The following is a 19,130-nucleotide window of genomic DNA, read 5'->3' as shown; positions in this document are numbered from 1 at the left end:
AAAAAAAAAAGTCTTCTGAGAACTTGGTATCAAAACTGACAAGTCTGTGTGTACAAACAGTATCTGCAAGGGCATGTATGTATATATATTTCCTTTTCAAGAGAAAAAGGAGAAATTTTGATTTTCCACAAATCTTCTAGAAAACGCATTTTCTAGTTGATGTTTTCCAAAACCACTGAGCCATTCAGACACTGTTTTAACATTTGTCTTCATTTATGTTTTAAAAGCAACTGTGTCCTTGATCTTGACAGTAGAGGGTCTGACTTTCTAGAGAACATAGAGATTAGGTCTCCCTTAAATTAATTCCCAGATCCATCTCTCAGAAATGCTTATCTATGTTAGAGGTGTCAGGTCCAAATAATTTAGTGCTTTAGGAGTCTTTACACAGATTTCAAGAAGCCTTGGATCAAAACAGTAGACAGTTCAACTGTTGCTCATTTCAGTAATACTGCAGATATTACCCATTTTTGAAAGAGATAAAAGACTACATGGTATTTTCTAAAAATGTTTTGTTTCTCTGTAAAGTTAGGAGTAAGACGACAGCTTTAGAACTCTATAAGCAACTATATATCTATACTACCACCAAATACCAATACTGGAGCTACTGCAGTATACAAAGAAGTACACAGTTTGTTTAAGATGAAGCAAAAATGTAAAATTGCTTTGCTTTGAAAATCAAAGTTTTATGAACAACAGATATTCAGAACTTCAGTCTATTAACTTGCATTTTTCATTCAAGGGACAGATTTAAAATTTAGAGTTCAGATATTTTCAAGTGCTTCCCACAAAAACATCTCCATGTAAATCCAAATAGGTAGCACAGTCAAATACATGTTGTCAGAAAAAAAAGAAACATTCAAATTAAATTGTGTTTGTAAATACAGTTAGATGTCATCATAAACTATATGACAACTTGCTATTTTTTTCTACCTCATCCTACCATCTTTGGGCATATGGGGCAAATAGTAAAGAGAAAAAGAATGATGTTGCTTTATATTTAAGCAACCAGCTAAGATACAGAAAGATTGTTCCTAACCTTAGCTCTTCTAAGTACTTCTAGGACAATGTAGAAAGCAGTATCAAGTATACATCTAGAGGATGAAATTATGCCAAAATTCTGCATTTTACAATAAATAAATCTGTTTTCTTCATAAAGTTATTGTTAAAAATCTACCACTTAAGATTTTTCAAGAATGTAATTTGATTGCGAACCCAGGGCCCTCAACACTGAAAATACATCTAAGAAGTATCGGCATGGTCTCATTCCATTAGGAATTTTCATAAATCATTTTGTTATAGTACACCAACCTAGTTTTTATTTATATATGAATATATAAAATATATACATATATCAATTGTACTGACAGTCAGAACATTTTTGAAAGCATTTTTTTACAGCAGTTTCATTCAAATTATCAGATTCAACATTTAAATGCTAATACAAGAGTTTGTAATACATCTTTTACATACCTCTTCAGCTTTCTGAGTTTCTGTACATTTATCCAAATAGGTTCCTTGAAGCACAGATCCCACAATAGTCAGCCCTTTACCAGCCTTCAACTGGGAGGTGAAAGAAAGCAATCTTGGATGTTTCACCAATTGTTCACAATCCAAATTTAACAAGACCAAAAGCTGAGGTCTGCCAAAAAAAAATTTACATAAGAGCACACACATACATAAAAGCAGGGAAGAACTGGAAAATAGAATTAACAAGCAATAAAATGCAGATTCAATGGCAAACATTCAAACATCAAGCAAAGAAATCATAATTAGCAGTAGCTACACCATTTCAGGTACATGAGCCACCATCCTCAACACCTTACCCTAAGAGAACAGAAGAACTAAGAGAACTAAAGAAGAACTAAGAAAACTGTTGAAACAGAATTATCACCCTTTGGAGGTTATATAGTCCAACCTGCTGCTTGAAGCAGTTAAATGTTGAATTGCACACCAGATTGTTTAGGCTTCAGTCCAGTTAGATCTCGAAAACCTCCAGGGACAGAGATTCTACCACCTCTGGGCAACACCTACCGATGCTTAACCATCATCATTTTTATTTTTTTTTCTTTCCATTTTATCATTTTCTCTCATTCTCCCACTATCTATTGCTGTAAAGAGTCTGTCTTTTCAGCTGTCTCCTCTTAGGGACCGGATGTTTACTAGCTAGTTATACTAGCTTTTAGGTTCCCCTTAAGCCTCCTCCAAGCTGAATAAGCCTAGCTCCCTCAGCCTTTCCCCACAGGAGATATGCTCCTGTGCCCCACCCATCTTGGTGGTCCTCTGCTGAATGTACTGCAGCTTACTGATGTCTGTCTGGTAGTGGGGTGCCTAAAACTGGATCAAATACTCCAAAGATATTCTAATGAATGTTGTGTGAAGAGGAATATTTACTTCCCCTCGGTAGGCTAGCTATGCTCCTGTTGCTGCAGTCCAGCAATGCCAAAGCCTACTGCTGGCTTACTATCCACTCAGAACAACAGGTTCTTTTCAGTATCCTTATCCTGTACCATTGCACTGGGCTAGTCTGTCCCATGGAGTAGACTTTGCCTTTGTCCTCCTGATTTTTCATGATGTTCATGTTGACTCATTCCTCTACCTCTTTAGGTCTTTCCTAGAGAGTCATAGCCTTGACTGCATTGACAGCACAAGTTTGGTTTCATCTGCATACTTAATGAGGTTGTATTTTTCTTCCTTCAATACACAACTTGCTTACTTTCCCCAAACAAAAGTTCTATAATTTTCCTGTCATTACTAAAAATTCAAAAGAACTACAAGAGAACTGGAGTGTATTTCCCTCCTCAACAAGAGCATAGCTTAAGATGGAACGAGAAGGTCTAGTTCTACCAATTACGTTGACACAATAGCAGGGTAAGTCATCTGTAACTGACTGCAGACATTTAACATTTACATTGAGTTATTTTAGTTGACATTTAAGTTAACATTTACACTAATGTTTATCACAGATGTCAAGCTCACACACAATATAGAGGCTAGGAACAAGCAATGGCTCATGGATTCTTTAGTAACTGCTTGGGTTCTTCAGCCCCATAACAAAAGGTAAAATAATACGAATAATGCTGTCACACAGAAGAGCAGCAGAACATTGCTTGTGCGTGTACCCAGGGATACAATCACATCTAGTGGCAGTTTCTTTTTTGTGTCTTCCACTGATCTGTGAGTTATTTTAACTTGCACTGCGTGTATCAGAAGTGACGTGTGAAAATACTTTTGTTTTTAAATAAGTTTTTGTGTTGGCTTTGAGAAAATTAATAGTTTACCAAGTAAAAGGAATAGATTGTAAAAACAGTAATGGACACTTATCCCCATTACAAAGAAAGTACTCCAAATGTGAGATTTTAATAAGATCTAAGCACTTTCAAAGATCTTGCTATGAAATTACATCTACCTTACATTATATTAGGTATAAAAAAAACATATTGCCACAAATAATGACTCCTCTGTGTATTTTTACAATGTATTTCATAGACGCAAAATAGAAGTCTTACAGAATTGCAGCATGTTTCTTTTGTTAGAGACAGTGGGACCAAAGTAAACTGTTCCTTTGAATGTGAAAATCTTGATAAAAAACATTAAAACCCTTCTGCATTTTAGAAAACTACATCAATATCACATGGATTTCAGTTCAAATTTACACATATCCCTACCAAGCTGATTACGTGCTGACCACAAGTTAACATTCAATTACAGTAAAACAATAGAACTGCAATGCCATCATTTCCATGACCAAGTAAAAACATTATTTTAAAGATGAATATCACTTTGGCCATTAGCTTTACCAGTAGTATTCCCAATAGATTTACATATTTCTAGAATGAGTGAACTTAGATGGCATAGACTTTTACCTCCAGTTCTTGGTGTGAGGAGGACCATCTTCAACACGAAGCAAAGCATAGCGAGCTGCATTCAAAGACAGTCCGCGTATTCCATCACCCCACTCTTTTTCTGCTCTTTGTGGTGCAGAAGACATTTAATTAATTTAACTAATTAATAGGATGCAGTTTATTTACACAAATTAAGTACATTTTCTTGGGTGAGGGATAAATAACAAACAATGAAACTCGCCTTTTTTTTTTACGTGAATGCTTGAAAAAGACTCATCTCGCACACTTAAATCATGAATGAAGACTAACCAATAATGAAGCAGTCTCAGGTTCTTTCAAGAGTTGTATTTATTAAGTATTTATTATTATTTATTTTGGTCTCTTTTATACTTCAAAAGATTTTTGTTTTAATCATGAGAGTCTCTTAAATTGCTTGTAAGTGGTAGAACGAAAAAGTGAAATTTGAGTTCCTATGCATTAGTTTTACATCTCCTCCCCACCCTCCTAAAGCTGTCTCTACTTCCTTTCCTTCCCAGCTTCTCACAGATGAACATAAAGCTTTATGCGTCTTCCCAGGGAGAGAGATTTGTCCGGACAGAAGTTTTTAGACTGTTTCAGAGTGGGTTCTTGCTCACTCCTCAGACTTAATCTGCCTTTGCATTTGTAGTGGGAGGGACTGAGTTTCTGCAAAAAAGAATCTTTCTACAAGGTAGATGCAACAGCTTATGGTCCAGCGTTTGGAGAATCTGTATACGAATTTGGATGTATACATATATATACATCCACAATATTTTATGTATGTATATACATACATATACATACAGGCAGAATTCCTTTCATCTGATCTGACTTGCTGGCTAAAACAAGCAAGAGAATTTCTTTGTAATGAAACCAATAGCAGGAGCTGTTATAATCCAGGAAGACTATATCCAAGAAAGCATCTATCCTGGAGATGGAGGTATTAAAAGATGGAGAATCCACAACATGGAACAATCTATATCTGTTGATCTACTGAACACTTGTGCTTAATTACTCATCAGAATAACTAGACTCATTTCAATTTTCTGGTCTTGCTCTTTTTTTTCTTTCTTTTTTTTTTTTTTTTGACTAGAATTGCATTGGATCTTTCCTTAGAAAGGAAAAATGTACACACCAAAATCATAAATACAGAAATAAAATCTAGAAGAGATTATTTAATGAACTGAGCATTCTCTTTAACTCTCTTTCTGTACTGCATTTCTTACAGGTGTGGCTCTTAAAGTGCATTGCAAATTAAATTCTAGCCTTCAGAAAATAGATCAGTGGGCGCTCTGGATTGTTCTGTGTGATTGATTCTAAAAAGTGCTAAAGTCTACATAAAAGAGTAGAGTTTTATGGCTTTGGCACAAGATAATATAATATTTTTGTAGTAGTTCCTGTTTGTGTAAAAAGATGATATACCTGAAGTATCAAATTTGACAGCAAATTTTTTGTTCAAATGAAAACTTCCCAACCTTATTAGTTCTTATTTTGATCAGTTACGCCTGCTGAGGAGTTCAGAACAGAGCTTCCAGAGAAATTAGAACCTGCAAACTTGTAACCCTTAACAGAGATGGAATCTCACTTTTTTTCAGGGAACACTTTGTTCTATTGCTTCAGTTGTATCTACTTTATATAAAAAAGCTTTTTGCTGAATGTTAAATATATTAAATATAAAATACATACGATATATGGTCTTACCCTCTATATTCTATATACTTGTATATACATCCTGCAATTAACATGGCAATCAAAGCATAGTACCAGGAGCAAATGAACATCAAGGCAAGACATAAACTCATCCCCAGGAATGAAAGAGTCCTAGAAGAAACCATTTTTTCAATTATTAAATAGACATGCACGTGTTCTACAAAGTCAATTTCTTACTTAAGTCAACTCCCAGAACGACCTCTCTATACCTTCAAAGAATTTCATAGCTAAATATATAAAATACATTGTCACAGCTTTAGTTTATAAAAATTACATTCTGAAGCCTATGTGAAATAAATGTAATTGAAGAACTAGATATAATAGATTTACCACTATTGCCAGTTCTGTAACTCTACCATTATTTTTAAGTAGGATCTGTTTCAAAACATGCTATCGCTTACTGTTGATTTGAATTTAAGCTTTAAGATTTCTCAAACAATACTGAAGAACATTATGCTAATTCCAGCAAAAAAAATAATTTAAATTAAATTTTACTAATGAATTGTATGTTCTACTTACAATGTGGCATGTCTCAGGTAAGAACACACACACATAGTAGAACAGATTACTGAAAACAATCTTTCAAAGGCTTTAAAGAATGACTGAGCTGAAAAAGTCACAGAAACATTTCCAGATTAAAGTTTATATGCCTGTTTTGTACCTAATATCATTCAGACAGATGTAGGTCACCTCAGAACAGGACAGTTTTGTGTCTACTTTTAGTCAGATACTACACCTTGAATTTCTTCATACCTGCCTTCCAAATCAGAGCTAGCTTTTACTGGATTGACAAAGAACATAGAAAGAGACAACTTTTGTTTGGCTCCTTTAGTTTACCTTTTTATTACCATGCAAGTATTGAGTACAAACACATCTGTTCAAAGAAATGCTTTCTAGCTGTTCTATCAACCTAAATGTAGCCTGTCTAGAAAAGCAACAGATGCTCTTTCATGCTTAATTTCACCTAACCTAAGAGTCTGCTTTTACTCAAAAAATAATCCCAACCCAACTCTGACCAAGCATTTTGACACTCCGTTTGCCTGGCAGAAGTGATTATATAGACACACAGTGAATCAATTGGCTCACTGGTCTCTCTGAGGCAGGGGACAGGTTGTAGAAGCGTTGCCAAATCATTACAAACTTTGCAGCTGCCATGTCAAAACCCTTTGCTTTTTATTCCTTACCATGGCCCATCCTCCTCTGGCTACCCTCTATCTTACTCATCTGCTTTAGCTTTTTTGCTTTGGACCTTCTACTATTTCTTCCATAATCACATTATTTGGGAGAGGAGGGGCTTTAAAAGACAAAACAAAACAAACAAACAACCTCAACAAGATACAACACCCACATTTTCTTCTTGATGTTGCAAACAATACTTGCAATGATAAACTTCAGATACAGGCACTGAAATATTTGGAGGTTTAAGTGCCAAACTAATAAGTACCTACTGAGCATATTCAAAAAGATGTGTCAGGGATATAATTGTGGCATTTCATTTCCACTCTACCCTCTAAAGGGGAAAAAATAAACAACTCTTACATCCTAGAATCAGGCCAGTATATCTTCTGAAGGCTGTAGTTTTTAAAGCATTTTGGCAGTAAAATTTTTCAGTAAAATTTCTCAATTGAATCACTGCTAATAAAAAATCATATGCATTTTTAACATCAACTCAAAATTAAAGAACTCAATCTTACTCTGAACTTGTTCTAAGTCACTTAAGAAAAATACTTTGTATTTGACCCCATTGACTTTCAAGCATTCACTTTTCTTCAATTTCTGAAGCAATGGCTAAAGCATGACACAATTTAAAAATACTGATTGGTTACATAGCAAACTGATACATATTATTTTTTTCTGTACAAGTTTGTTTTTTGTATATGCTGATTATTTTTCTTTTTGCATAACAAAAATGAAAGTCAGCATTCCTGAAGATTTTCACCATTTCTTTATCTATATATGGAAGATGATACTCCATTACATCTTCATTCTTGCATATTCAGAAGGTCTGTTAGATAAGCAACATGTCATCCTCTCAACAGGCCCCTTCTCAGGGCCTCTGTATTAGTCACTGGTTTTCATGCTTGAAACTTTCACCAGCCCTATTCTAAACACGTAACAGCAAATGTTACCGTTAGAGAAATTGGTTCATGGACTGAATACTAACTCATTGAAGTCAGAAAGGATATTTTGCTTAATTACAGCAATGCAATTAACAAATCAAGGCTGTATAAGCAGTTTTAATTCTTCTGAATGAAAGAATATCTCCTACCAATGGTAATACTTGAAACGAGGTCTCCAGTTGGGAGTCCGTAAAAGCGTCTGAACTGCACAAGCCAGATTTACAAACATATAGCACATCAGGAAAAACCTGTTACGGTAAAACAAACAAACAAAACCATTTTCCAACAGGAACGAACTAGACAGACTTGTGTTAAAAGGCTAAGTCTAAACACAGTCCAAAGAAAGTGCAGAAACTTCTCTACTGTGTTCACAATGGCCAACAGAACACAAGATGTAGATTAAATTAATGCTTTGTCTGCGTTTTGGTGGGGATAGAGTTAATATTCTTCCTAGTAGCTGGTATGGTGCTGTGTTTTGAATTTAGGACGAGAATAATGTTGACAGCACACCCATGTTTTAGCTGTTGCAGAGCAGTGTTTACACTAAGTCAAGGACTTTTCAGCTTCTTATAGTGCTCTGCCAGCAAGGAAGCTGCAGGTACACAAGAGGCTGGGAGGGGACAGAACAAAGACAGCTGACCCAAACTGGCCAAAGGGATATTCCATACCATATGACATCATGCTGAACAATGAAACTGGGGGAACTGGCCAGCTGTGGGGGAAAGAAGCACTGTTGCTTGGGCACTGGCTGGGCATTAGTCATCGGGTGGTGAGCAACTGCACTGTGCACCACTTGCTTTGTTGTTCTTCCCACCTGACCCTCAACCCCCCATTAAACTGTCCTTATCTCTTGCTATATATCTTATATCTTAGCTTTTATCTTAGCTTGTTTCTTAGCTCTTAGCTTGTTTCTTAGCTCTTAGCTTGTTTCTCAATTTGCTCTCCCATCCCACTGGGTAGGGCAGGGAGCAAATGGCTGTGTGGTGTTCAGCTGCCTGCTAGGTTAAACACCAACATGCTGGTAGAATTTCATGTCTCAAAACATGATGTTAGAATAATTTTCAGTCTCAAACAAAGATTTCACAGAAAACACAGCTAACATCTGACAATAGTGGTGTATTGGTTTTGGCTGGGATAGGGTGATGGTTGAACCAGATGATCTTGGAGGTCCTTTTCCAACCCTAATGATTCTGTGATTCAGTATTAATTTTTTTCATATTAATTTGTATGGTGTTATATTTTGGATTTGTGACCAGAACAGCACTGATAAGACACTGATGTTTTAGCTATTGCTGAGCAGTGCTTGTACAGCATCAAGGCCTTTTCTGTTTCTCACGCTGCCCTGCCAGTAAGTAAGCTGTATGTGCACAAGAATTTCTGGGGGACACATCTGCGACAGCTGTCCACAGAGGATCAAAGGGATATTTCATTCCATATGAAGTCACGCTTAGCAATAAAAGCTGAGGGAAAGGAGGAAGGGGAGGATGTCTGGAGTTACAGCATTTGTATTCTCAAGTAACTGTTATGAGTGACAAAGCCTTGACTTTTCTCGAAATCGCTAAATATTTGCCTACTGATAGAAAACAGTGAATTCCTTATTTTGCTTTGCTTGCCCATGCAGCTTTTGCTTTAACTATTAAGCTGTTTTAATTTCAACACATTATTTTTTTTCACTTTTACCCTTCTGATTCTCTTCCCCCATCCCACTGTGAGGGGAGTGCACGAGTGGCTGTGCAGTGCTTAGCTGCCTACTGGGGTCAACCCAAGACACATGGAATAAACTTCCAAGACAACATCAGTAAAATAAATTTCAGTTCATACCCTAAAACACGAAACTGTTTAAATAGGGAGAATTTTTATTTAACTTCTTTTTTAATATGTATATTTTTAAGTTAAATGTTTTTACTAGCATTCAAGAACTCTGTCAAGGAAAATTACTTGTGCCTTGAAATTAATTCCAACCAAAACATTTCTGCATTTCAGATTATCTCAAAGATCAAATAGAAATGTAACTTGTTGGAAGACAAAGTCTAGAATGCATTATTTCGAAGAGAAAAAAAAATCTAGTTAATTCAAAAGTAAAGTACTATTTAACTTAAAAGAACATGAAATAACAAATTCATACTTACATTGAAAGAATTGGTGCTACACTGTCCAAAGAGGCTATCAGAATTCCTATTTCACAAATACCAGCAGTGAGGAGCAGAGCCCACGTTGGTTCTCCATTTGCTTTTCCATGACCAAATACCTAGTTCAATTCAAGTATACAGTAAAACTGGGGAAAGGTGCATTTTATACTATTGTGAAGCATATTGCAGATTGTGACCTAACTAACTTGAACCTAAACCAGTAATTAGTTACAAAGGAAAACAAGAAAATCTATACCATAAAACAAAACAAAAATGTATGTTTTTCAACGTTGCAATCTTTACTAAAATAAACAATGACTACATTACATTAAAGTGCTACTGCAGCTGCTGTTGAAATAAACTTAACTTGAAATCTGAATGCATCAGAGAGTTATGCTTAGTCTATAAAAAGCTAATGGTTGAAAGCATTATTTTTTGTAATATACAAAATAGACATCAAGTCTGTATTTACAAACATAAATATTGATCCTTATTATTGGTTATTCCTAAAAGGACTTAGGAAAGCCCAGGATTCTGTACAAAGCCCTACAAAAAATCATCTAGCATGTGGTAATTTCCTTTGTTGTGAGAGCCATCCAGCTATACTGGATGATAGATGGGGAAATGCCTCACCTAAAGCTAGAGCTACATTCAGTCTCCTCCACACTCCCGTCTACAATTATAAGCACCTAAAGCCTCACTCCCATTTTCCGTAACTGCTTCCTTTCCAAATGTCTAGGTGCTTCACTTCATTCCTTCTCCTGTCTTCTCCTCTTCCCTTAGCTTCCTCTCATTGATCAGTCTACATTCCTTTATATTATAAAATGTCATTTTTTCTGCTCATGTTTTAAAAGAAGTTTTTTTGCTTCTTTCTTAAACACGTCATACTCTTGCTCCTGTATTCATCTCCTCTCATTTCTCTTATTGTCCACGGAAAGGCTGTATGACTCCAAAACTGTAAGTACCTTCCAAGTCTAAAATCTCTCTTCAAACATGTTTTTTTTTAATTTGTATTTAAAAAAATGCATGACATATGGAGTCATAGAATGGAATTAGATTCTTACATCTTTCTTGACTTCAGCCTACAAAATTGAATAAAAATGAGAACTGTATCTCTATGACATTAGAAGTTAAGTATCATGCATCTCCATCATAAAATTTAATTAACTTATTTCAAATTACAAATTGTCAGCACAATCTGGACTCAAAAAAAGTTTAGTTGTTTCTTAGCTTGTTCATTTCCATTCACAGAATATTTTTAATTTTGACTCTAACATTTATATGTAAGGACAAAAATAATTAAATTGCACAGAAACAGACATGTTCAAACTTTGGCCTGAAAAAACAAATGTATTACTGCACAAGACTACTACTGAGCTCCAAAACATTTCCTCACAGTTCTGGAGGAATAACAGAAATAATGCCTCATATTTTGTTAACAAAAGATAAACCACATTTGAAATATAAAGAAAAAATATTATCTCACTTGGATAAATGGTACAATGCCATCTCTTGCAATGGCCTGCAACAGACGGGGTGCACCAGTGAGACTCTGTAGACCAGCACCACATGTTGAAAAGAATGAACCAATCACAATAACCCATGGAGAAGGCCAGGCCAGTGTACCAACCACTAGATTTCCATTAACTGCTTCTCCAAACCTTAGGGAAGTGAAGAACAAAACAAAACAGTGAACAAATACACACATAAACCATCATACTCCAGAAGAATTTCTTTCGTAGCTTCTAAACTCATATCTCGAACTTTTTTGGACAACATCGCTTTTCAGCAACAAACACCACATCACATCATGCGCTATGGGATTTCCCAAACAACCAATTCATTATGCTGTATTAAAGAAAACATAATTGATTGATTTTAGGTATAGCCTTTTAAGCAGACACTGACATATGGACAACGAAATACAGAGAAACTGTTTGCATTGTCATGCTAACTAATGCAATTTAAAAGAACAACTATGACAAACAAGGTGGGGAGGGTGTGGAAATAAAAGAAAGAAGTGCTTTCATAACATAGCACTGAGTATCCAATCCAAACATAATTGACTTTATGCTCATTTATGGACATCTTAGGTAAAGCATGAAAAAGTACTTCCCCGCCCCCCATGGTAGTATATAATTTCTTTACGTTTTCATTTTCTTAAAAATATCAGAGAAAAGAAAAGGCTACAGGCTAAGAAAAATGACATGCTTCATCTCTTTTTGGACTGGCTATTGACAACGCCAAGGTAAATCAGATTAATATAACAAGCCAGTGTTCAAGTTCTTGCGTATGCTTAAGCTTGGATGCACAGCTACATACTATCTTCACTACATGGGAAGACAGGAAAAAACACTACTTAAATACATAGGAGAAAAAAAAACACACTATGCTTCTCTGATGACATATAGCTGCTTCTTAACGCTTGCACTGAAGTTTGGCTTCCATTAAAACAAAGAGTAGGTACAACTTGAAAAGATTGAAGACAAACACTAGAAATGTACAAGCTTTTTTTTTTCCCCATGGCAGATATTATGGCAATCCATGATGAAAACAAAACAAAAAACAGTCTTTGAAACAGACAAATCCCCCTACATTTTACTATTATGCTGATTTATTCTCATTGTATTAGTTCTGATTGGAATCCAGATTTTAACTTACACTTTTCCTTCTAGACTAAAAGAAATAAATTGTCTAAGCATTATCTCTTTCAGCTTCCAAACGATATCCCAATGTCCCTGTTTCATCAACCAAAGCAAATTTGTGCATTGGTCAGTATAAAAAGAGACTCAGAAACAGGCAGGGAAAGAAAACTGAAGTCTGCTAGCACATTCCCCACAGTATCTTCTTCAACTCAGTCTCTCAACAGAGAAATTTATAAAGATCTGGAGGTTCAGTTAATGCTTATCTCTATTAATTTTATGCCGTTCATGCTTCAAAAAGTGAGCCTCAGAAAATAACACAGATGACAACTAATCTGCATAAGCATCATGCAGCCAGTAGAAATTATAGGTCTGATGGTGCATTGCAGTCTTTCTGATGAACTCTGCTTGTCATGCAACTGTCAAAAATTCTTCTGCCTGCATTCTTCACAAATGTATTACCTCTCCCTAAGTAATATCATTCCCCTTATTCCACCTCAATAAAAATACTAACTATGCTTTTTCTCTCAAGACCATTTTATTATGAACAGTTCCACTTAAACATTTATCTCAGATTCTTCTTCTACTTTTTGCAGTGATACAGTCCATTAACATTTCCAGTTTTTGCAGCCATCTCAGCTCAAGAGATAGTCTTTCCCTACAGTTTTACCTAAGTGAAAGAAAAATATTCCACATGGATGTTTCCCAGAATAGCCATTTATGAAAATAAGTATGATTAACATAACCCATTTTCATACATGCTCCTGATAAAAGTACAAGTTGAATGCAACTTACTTATCTCTTAATATCACACCTTCTATACAAGCACCAAACAGCACTATGCAAGAGAGATCTGTTATTGAGACTGAAGGAGGATTACACTGTAAATGAAATCACTGTAGAGAGAAAACTATTTCCTACCCAGGGATGAAATTAAAATGTCTATGATAAACTTCTTTTTTTTTTTCATTATTCTCCCATACAACAACTTTTTAGTTTATGTTCCCTACAACTGCATTTGACCAACAATTGATCTGGAAAATATTTTAAGCAAGCAGTTCATGCATCATGCAACTGGATATTTTCTCATACAAATATATTTGTGTCTTCTAGTTATTGAACAACTAACAATTTCTTTTGCTGTTAGTTTGCTTTAAGACTTTCAGTAGTTATGCTGAGTATAATGACAAAGCAATCTGCCAACTGAAATACGCTAAAATGTCTGTCACTTAACTGAAACCATAAATTGTAACTTGGAGCTTAAAATATTAGTAGGACACAGGAAATTTTACATACATACACATACATATATGTATACATCTACATACACACACTATATATGTGTGTGAATAGACAGATATTTAAAATTTCAGTTTAGATTTCATTAATTTTATATTCAGACAACTCAAACGACTTTTTATTGAAATTCTATAATGTACTATACCTACAGAATGTCCACTAGAAAAAAAAAAGCCACAGAACAAAGGATACAAATAAAAGAAGTAGTTGAAATAGCTAAAATTGTTCCAGTAGGAATAGATTTCTGAGCATCCTTAAGATCGCCAGATCTGTTTGAACCTGCCATAATACCTGGAGAAAAAAAAAAGTCACAAAAACACGGAATATTAATTTCATTTAAATAAGCAATACCTCTCTGACCTGGACAGGAGGGGTTGATGGGCAGAGGCCAATGGGATGAGGTTCAACATGGCTAAGTGCCGGGTCCTGCACTTTGGCCACAACTACCCCATGCAGCACTACGGGCAGAGTGGCTGGAAAGCTGTGCAGAGGAAAAGGATCTGGGGGTGTTGGTCAATGCTCGCCTGAACATGAGCCGGCCGTGTGCCCAGGTGGACAACACAAGGACAACAGCATGCTGGCTTGTATCAGGAACAGTGTAGCCAGCAGGAACAGGAAGGTGATCGTACCCCTGTACTCTGCTCTGGTGAGGCCGCACCCCAAGTACTGTGTTCAGTTTTGGGCCCTTCAGTACAAGAAGGGCATTGAGGCCCTGGAACGTGTCCAGAGAAGGGCTTCGAAGCTGGTGAAGGGTCTGGAGCACAAGTCCTATGGGGAGCGGCTGAGGGAACTGGGGTTGTTTAGTCTGGAGAAGAGCAGGCTCAGGGGAGACCTTAGGGCTCTCTACAGCTACCTGAAAGGAAGCTGTAGGGAGCTGGGGGTCAGCCTCTTCTCACAGGTAACTAGCGATAGGACTAGAGGGAACGGCCTCAAGTTGCACTGTGGGAGGTTTAGGTTGGAAATTAGGAGACCTTCATTTGATTCAGAAGTTTGTGTTACCACCCATCATGAAATTCCAGAAGGCTCAGAAAAAAGTCAATCATTTTTAGAAAAGGGAAATATGCAAGAGTAGCAAAATGTAGGAGATGGATGTTTTAAACTAATAAGGGTTTAGAAATTTTAACCAGTGTGACCAAATGTACTAACTTTCTACTAAACACACCACACACAATAACATATGTAAGCAAATCAATTAATAATAACTACAGAAACAAAAGGAAAGGAGCAGGCATGAAGTACAGAGGAATGGTCAGGGGATCACAGTCATACATTTGTGTTTGAACCTAAATACAGAACAAAAATCACTTTCCAACACACTGTAAAATAATGGAGAAAAATCATGCACTATTTCTGCCATCTTTCCTAGAATTGCCCTGATCACTGTTAGAGGCAAAAAGGAGAAGCTAAGGTCAAGAATCCAGTGCAAAAGCACTGCCAAACTCTACACAATGAAATTGTAACCACAGGCTGGGATACAGTAAGACTTTGGTAAACAGACAAGGGTGGAGAAGAGAGATGGGAAACAGGAAAGAACCTGAAGTATAGAAATGAGAACAGTGAGGGGACAAGCATATGAAGGGACATCTCCATTTGGTATTCTTCTAGCAAATAATGTTGCACCTTTGCATCAGAATTCTGTTTTGTTACTTGATATTAAGTTGCTTGAGCTAGGATTTTTCAATAAAAAATGATTTAGTTATTTCAGTCAAACAAGACCTGAGGGAAATGATATAAAACTAACCTAACTTTTAATCTTGGTAAACAAAAAAATCTCTACTAGTCACGGTTGAAAAAAAAAATGGAAGTTTAAACAAAGCACACACAGTTCATGGCTTGAATACCTGAAACACCTTAATACCCAACTGTTCTCTCTCATGCATTTGAAGATTAACACATTATGAAGGTAAGAAATTTTCAACTCAGCTGCAGCTTATTCTGAATAAACATTTAGTAACACATGGAGCTTTCTTTTTATTTCCAGGTATAGAAATAAAAAAGTATATTTCTGTTTTATTTTCAGGTACATAAACAGCACTTGAACTGATCCATCAAGTTCTATAAACTCCTAAAATAACCAGTAGCCAGCTATGTCTTTCTAGCACCAGAAAATCTGCTACTTAAAACTTGGACAGAGACTAGGAATATCGTGTCAGCAATAAACATTCACACAAAAATATTTTTTCAGCTATGAAAACACATCTTCGTTCAAGGAAAGTAGGTATATCTACCTGTTACAGATGGGAAATAAATCCCTACAAGCATTGTGAAGTAGGTCATGATGTCTGTAAAAACATAAGGGCGTCCACCAATTTTCATGTCTTCTGATCCAGAAACTGATGGCTGATCTTTTTTCTCAACTATTGATCCTTTTTCTGAATAGGCACTCCACAGATTATCTACAAGGGGAAAAAACAATAGCAATTGTCAACTCTGTTTCATAATATTAAATACTGAGAATGAAATACCATTATAAATTAAATGACTTTTCTTACACAAAAGTCATGATGCTTCCCAAAACTTCCTTATGAAATGAAGAACGAAGAATCAATAACATCAATATCAGTTGTAATTTGTAGACATTTCCACTGTATGCCAGTAGAGATGCAGTGGTGTATGGGATGTGTCATAGAAGATTTTCTCTTCCATTAAAGAAAGATTCAGTTATAGAATTAAATTCTAATACACTTCTAGAACATCCACTTACATTGCACAAACATATGGGTGTATGATCAACTATAGTAGTCAAAAAAAAGAAAAGTATAGCAGTGAAAAAAGAAATATTTGCAGATTCAGGCAATCTTAGCATACATCTACATTTCTTGTTCTTAATTTTTGAGGAACAGGTAAAAAAAATGCTTCTTGGCAGCAACCTGAGTTGAGACCTGCTGTACAGTATAATCTGGACAATAGTTCAAGACTTGGCTGCTCATGATTAAGGTATTCCACATGGTCACTAACCAGACTCCAGAAGAGAACAGACAATCAAATTACTTTGTTTTTGTTGTGTTTTTTTTTAAACAAAAACAAAACAACTCCCGCTTCTTAAAAAATAAAAAATAAACAAGAACCATAGCTTTTGAGAGCTTACATTTGGAAAAATTCTAGTTATGCCCCTTAAAACGATGATAAGGACATCTAAACTTGACTTACTTTAAAATAAGATAAGGTCTCCTATCACATGCTAGGAGACAAAACAGATACTCTCCCTATAAAAGACAGATTCTATACAAAGGATTTTCCATCACGGAAATAAATACTTCCTATAGACTGCCAGGACAACAGATCTGATGGTCAATTTTCAGTCATCCAGTGCAACTTTCGGGAGCTGAGCATAGCATTCTAAGCCTCCACAATAGCAACATGTTACCTTGAGCACAATACGAAGATTCAGAGTCAGAGGTAATCTCCTAAATGGCCAAAGACAGAGTGGCTGTACGCAGATTTGGCAAATATTAGAACTAGTATGAAATAACCATAAACAGAAGCATGCATGAGAGAACAATGCAAGAGTAGAATAAAAGTTAAAAAGAAAGGTAAATATGAATTGCTACAGTGCAGCTATGTGTTCTTTCATTCAAATGAAGAACAAATTGATGTAAAGATGAAGACTGAAGCCACAAAAGCAGAAGTTAAGGAAAACAAGAGAACTGTAAAATTCAGGAATTTCAGCAAGTACTTGAACAGTGACATAAAATGACGTAAGATCTCCAAAATAATATCCACTCCCTCTGAAGTGTATAAAGGAAGTCTAGAAATCACTTTGTCACTGCCATTCAAAATCACTAAACACTTACAGGACTCAACAGCAAGCTTCCTTTGTTCAGTGTGACACAGACATGACACTATCCTGACCACTCCAACAAACATATTTGTATTTGTGGATGTGCACATGCGAGCACAAACAGGAAAAAATAGCTTAGAGATTTTTAATGTGTAAATCACTTTCTCCTTTCGTGAGATGTCTCACTGAGCTTTGTTACATTAAGTTCCTATACTCACGGTCCCCAAAGTGATAAACCAAGTGGACTTGAAATTCTGGGTGAAGAAAAAGGGTTACTTTCTAAAAGATGTAAACTTACTGTATACAGATGTCCTGTAAATTGTGGGAGGACTCAGCACACACTTCCTGAGACATCCATCTATGATATCTGAGTATTCCCAGCTACAGCCATAGACACATGGGTATTATTGTCTTTGAATTTGGGTAATTATTCATTCACACTGCTTTTTTTTTTTCCTTGAGTTTTAGGAACTGGGGAAGTAACAGCTTTTTAGAAAGAAAATTGTATGTCAAGAGTATTCTTGATGGAAATATAAGTGAAGGTGATCTATTTAATTTAGCCCACTCAGATTTCCCACGTGTTTTTGATAGATTCCTTGGGTGAAGAACATTAAGACAGTCATGGGATAAGGGGAAAAGTCATCACATGAATAATAAAAATGGTTCAAAGATAGAAAACAGGTAAAATTAAAAATAGATTCAGTTTTACAATGCAGGAAAGTCACCAGTGAATTTCCCCAAGAAATCATACCAGGATGTAACCAGTGCTTTGCAATGTACTGGACTAGAAAAAGGAGTTAGTTGCGAGATGAGAAAGCTTACCAGTAACACTCAGTTATTCAAGGTGGTGGAAGCAAAAGCCAACTGCGAAGAACTACAGAAAAACCATACCACACTCAATGACTGAACAGAAATAGATGAGTTTCTTCAACAGGTTAGCAATGAACACTGGTAAGTGTTTCTCTAACATTGAGCTTTCAGCAGACTCTGAACGGTTGTTAGAAAACTTGGCATTATATGATACTGGATAAATGAAATACACTTTTATATGGCAGTGCTGGTTCAAAAAAAAAAGTAAACAGAGTACATCTGGACAGAAGATGGATAGAAGGAAGGAAATAAAGAAGGAAGAAAAGAAGGGTGGAAGGAAAGAAGGAAGGAAAGAAAGAAGGAAAGAAAGAAAGACTGCTACAAAATAGAAACAGCAGTTTGAAGTTCAAATTGTAGCAGAAGTTAGAACACAGGATTGTATCCTGAGCATGCAGGGGGAATGTAAAGCAGCATCAAAAGAAATACATTTTTTTCCTGAATATTTTAAGAAGTATGTGGTAAATTATAAAATGCATAGAATAATAAATCTCAAGTCACAGTTCTTGTAACAGTCAAAAAAAGATTTACATTTTTGATTCTGAAGAAGTTGAATGATTTTATATACAAATACATTTATATACAAATGTCTCATGTCCAAGTGTTATATTAAAAGCTTAAAAAGACTGTTTTTTTCAAAACCCAGAACTGACTTGCCATACAGTGTCGGACAAACAACAGACTTCATTCCTCTATGTAGCACTTGTAAATTGGAAAAAGTT

General features: G+C 35.7%; 1 protein-coding gene across 16 annotated transcripts in view; it reads right to left on the bottom strand.

Annotated features, from left to right (window-relative positions):
- The window catches only part of LOC310895043 (solute carrier family 12 member 7-like), a 78,896-nt gene that overhangs the window by 18,615 nt on the left and 41,151 nt on the right, over positions 1-19,130 (bottom strand). For all 16 annotated transcript variants that reach the window (XM_083825821.1, XM_083825822.1, XM_083825818.1 and 13 more), the window contains 9 exons: positions 15,989-16,156; positions 13,953-14,051; positions 13,257-13,314; positions 11,306-11,480; positions 9,820-9,938; positions 7,840-7,938; positions 5,562-5,681; positions 3,864-3,968; positions 1,471-1,639 (listed from right to left, as the gene is read on the bottom strand). In XM_083825821.1, the coding sequence (XP_083681947.1) occupies positions 1,471-1,639; positions 3,864-3,968; positions 5,562-5,681; positions 7,840-7,938; positions 9,820-9,938; positions 11,306-11,480; positions 13,257-13,314; positions 13,953-14,051; positions 15,989-16,156 (1,112 nt within the window). The remainder of the gene's footprint in view (positions 1-1,470; positions 1,640-3,863; positions 3,969-5,561; positions 5,682-7,839; positions 7,939-9,819; positions 9,939-11,305; positions 11,481-13,256; positions 13,315-13,952; positions 14,052-15,988; positions 16,157-19,130) is intronic.

The sequence above is a fragment of the Anser anser genome (assembly GCF_964211835.1).
Source record: "Anser anser genome assembly, chromosome: 2".
Classification (NCBI taxonomy): Eukaryota; Metazoa; Chordata; class Aves; order Anseriformes; family Anatidae; genus Anser; species Anser anser.
Note: the sequence above shows the minus strand (reverse complement) of the source record. Positions and strands in the feature narration are given on the sequence as shown.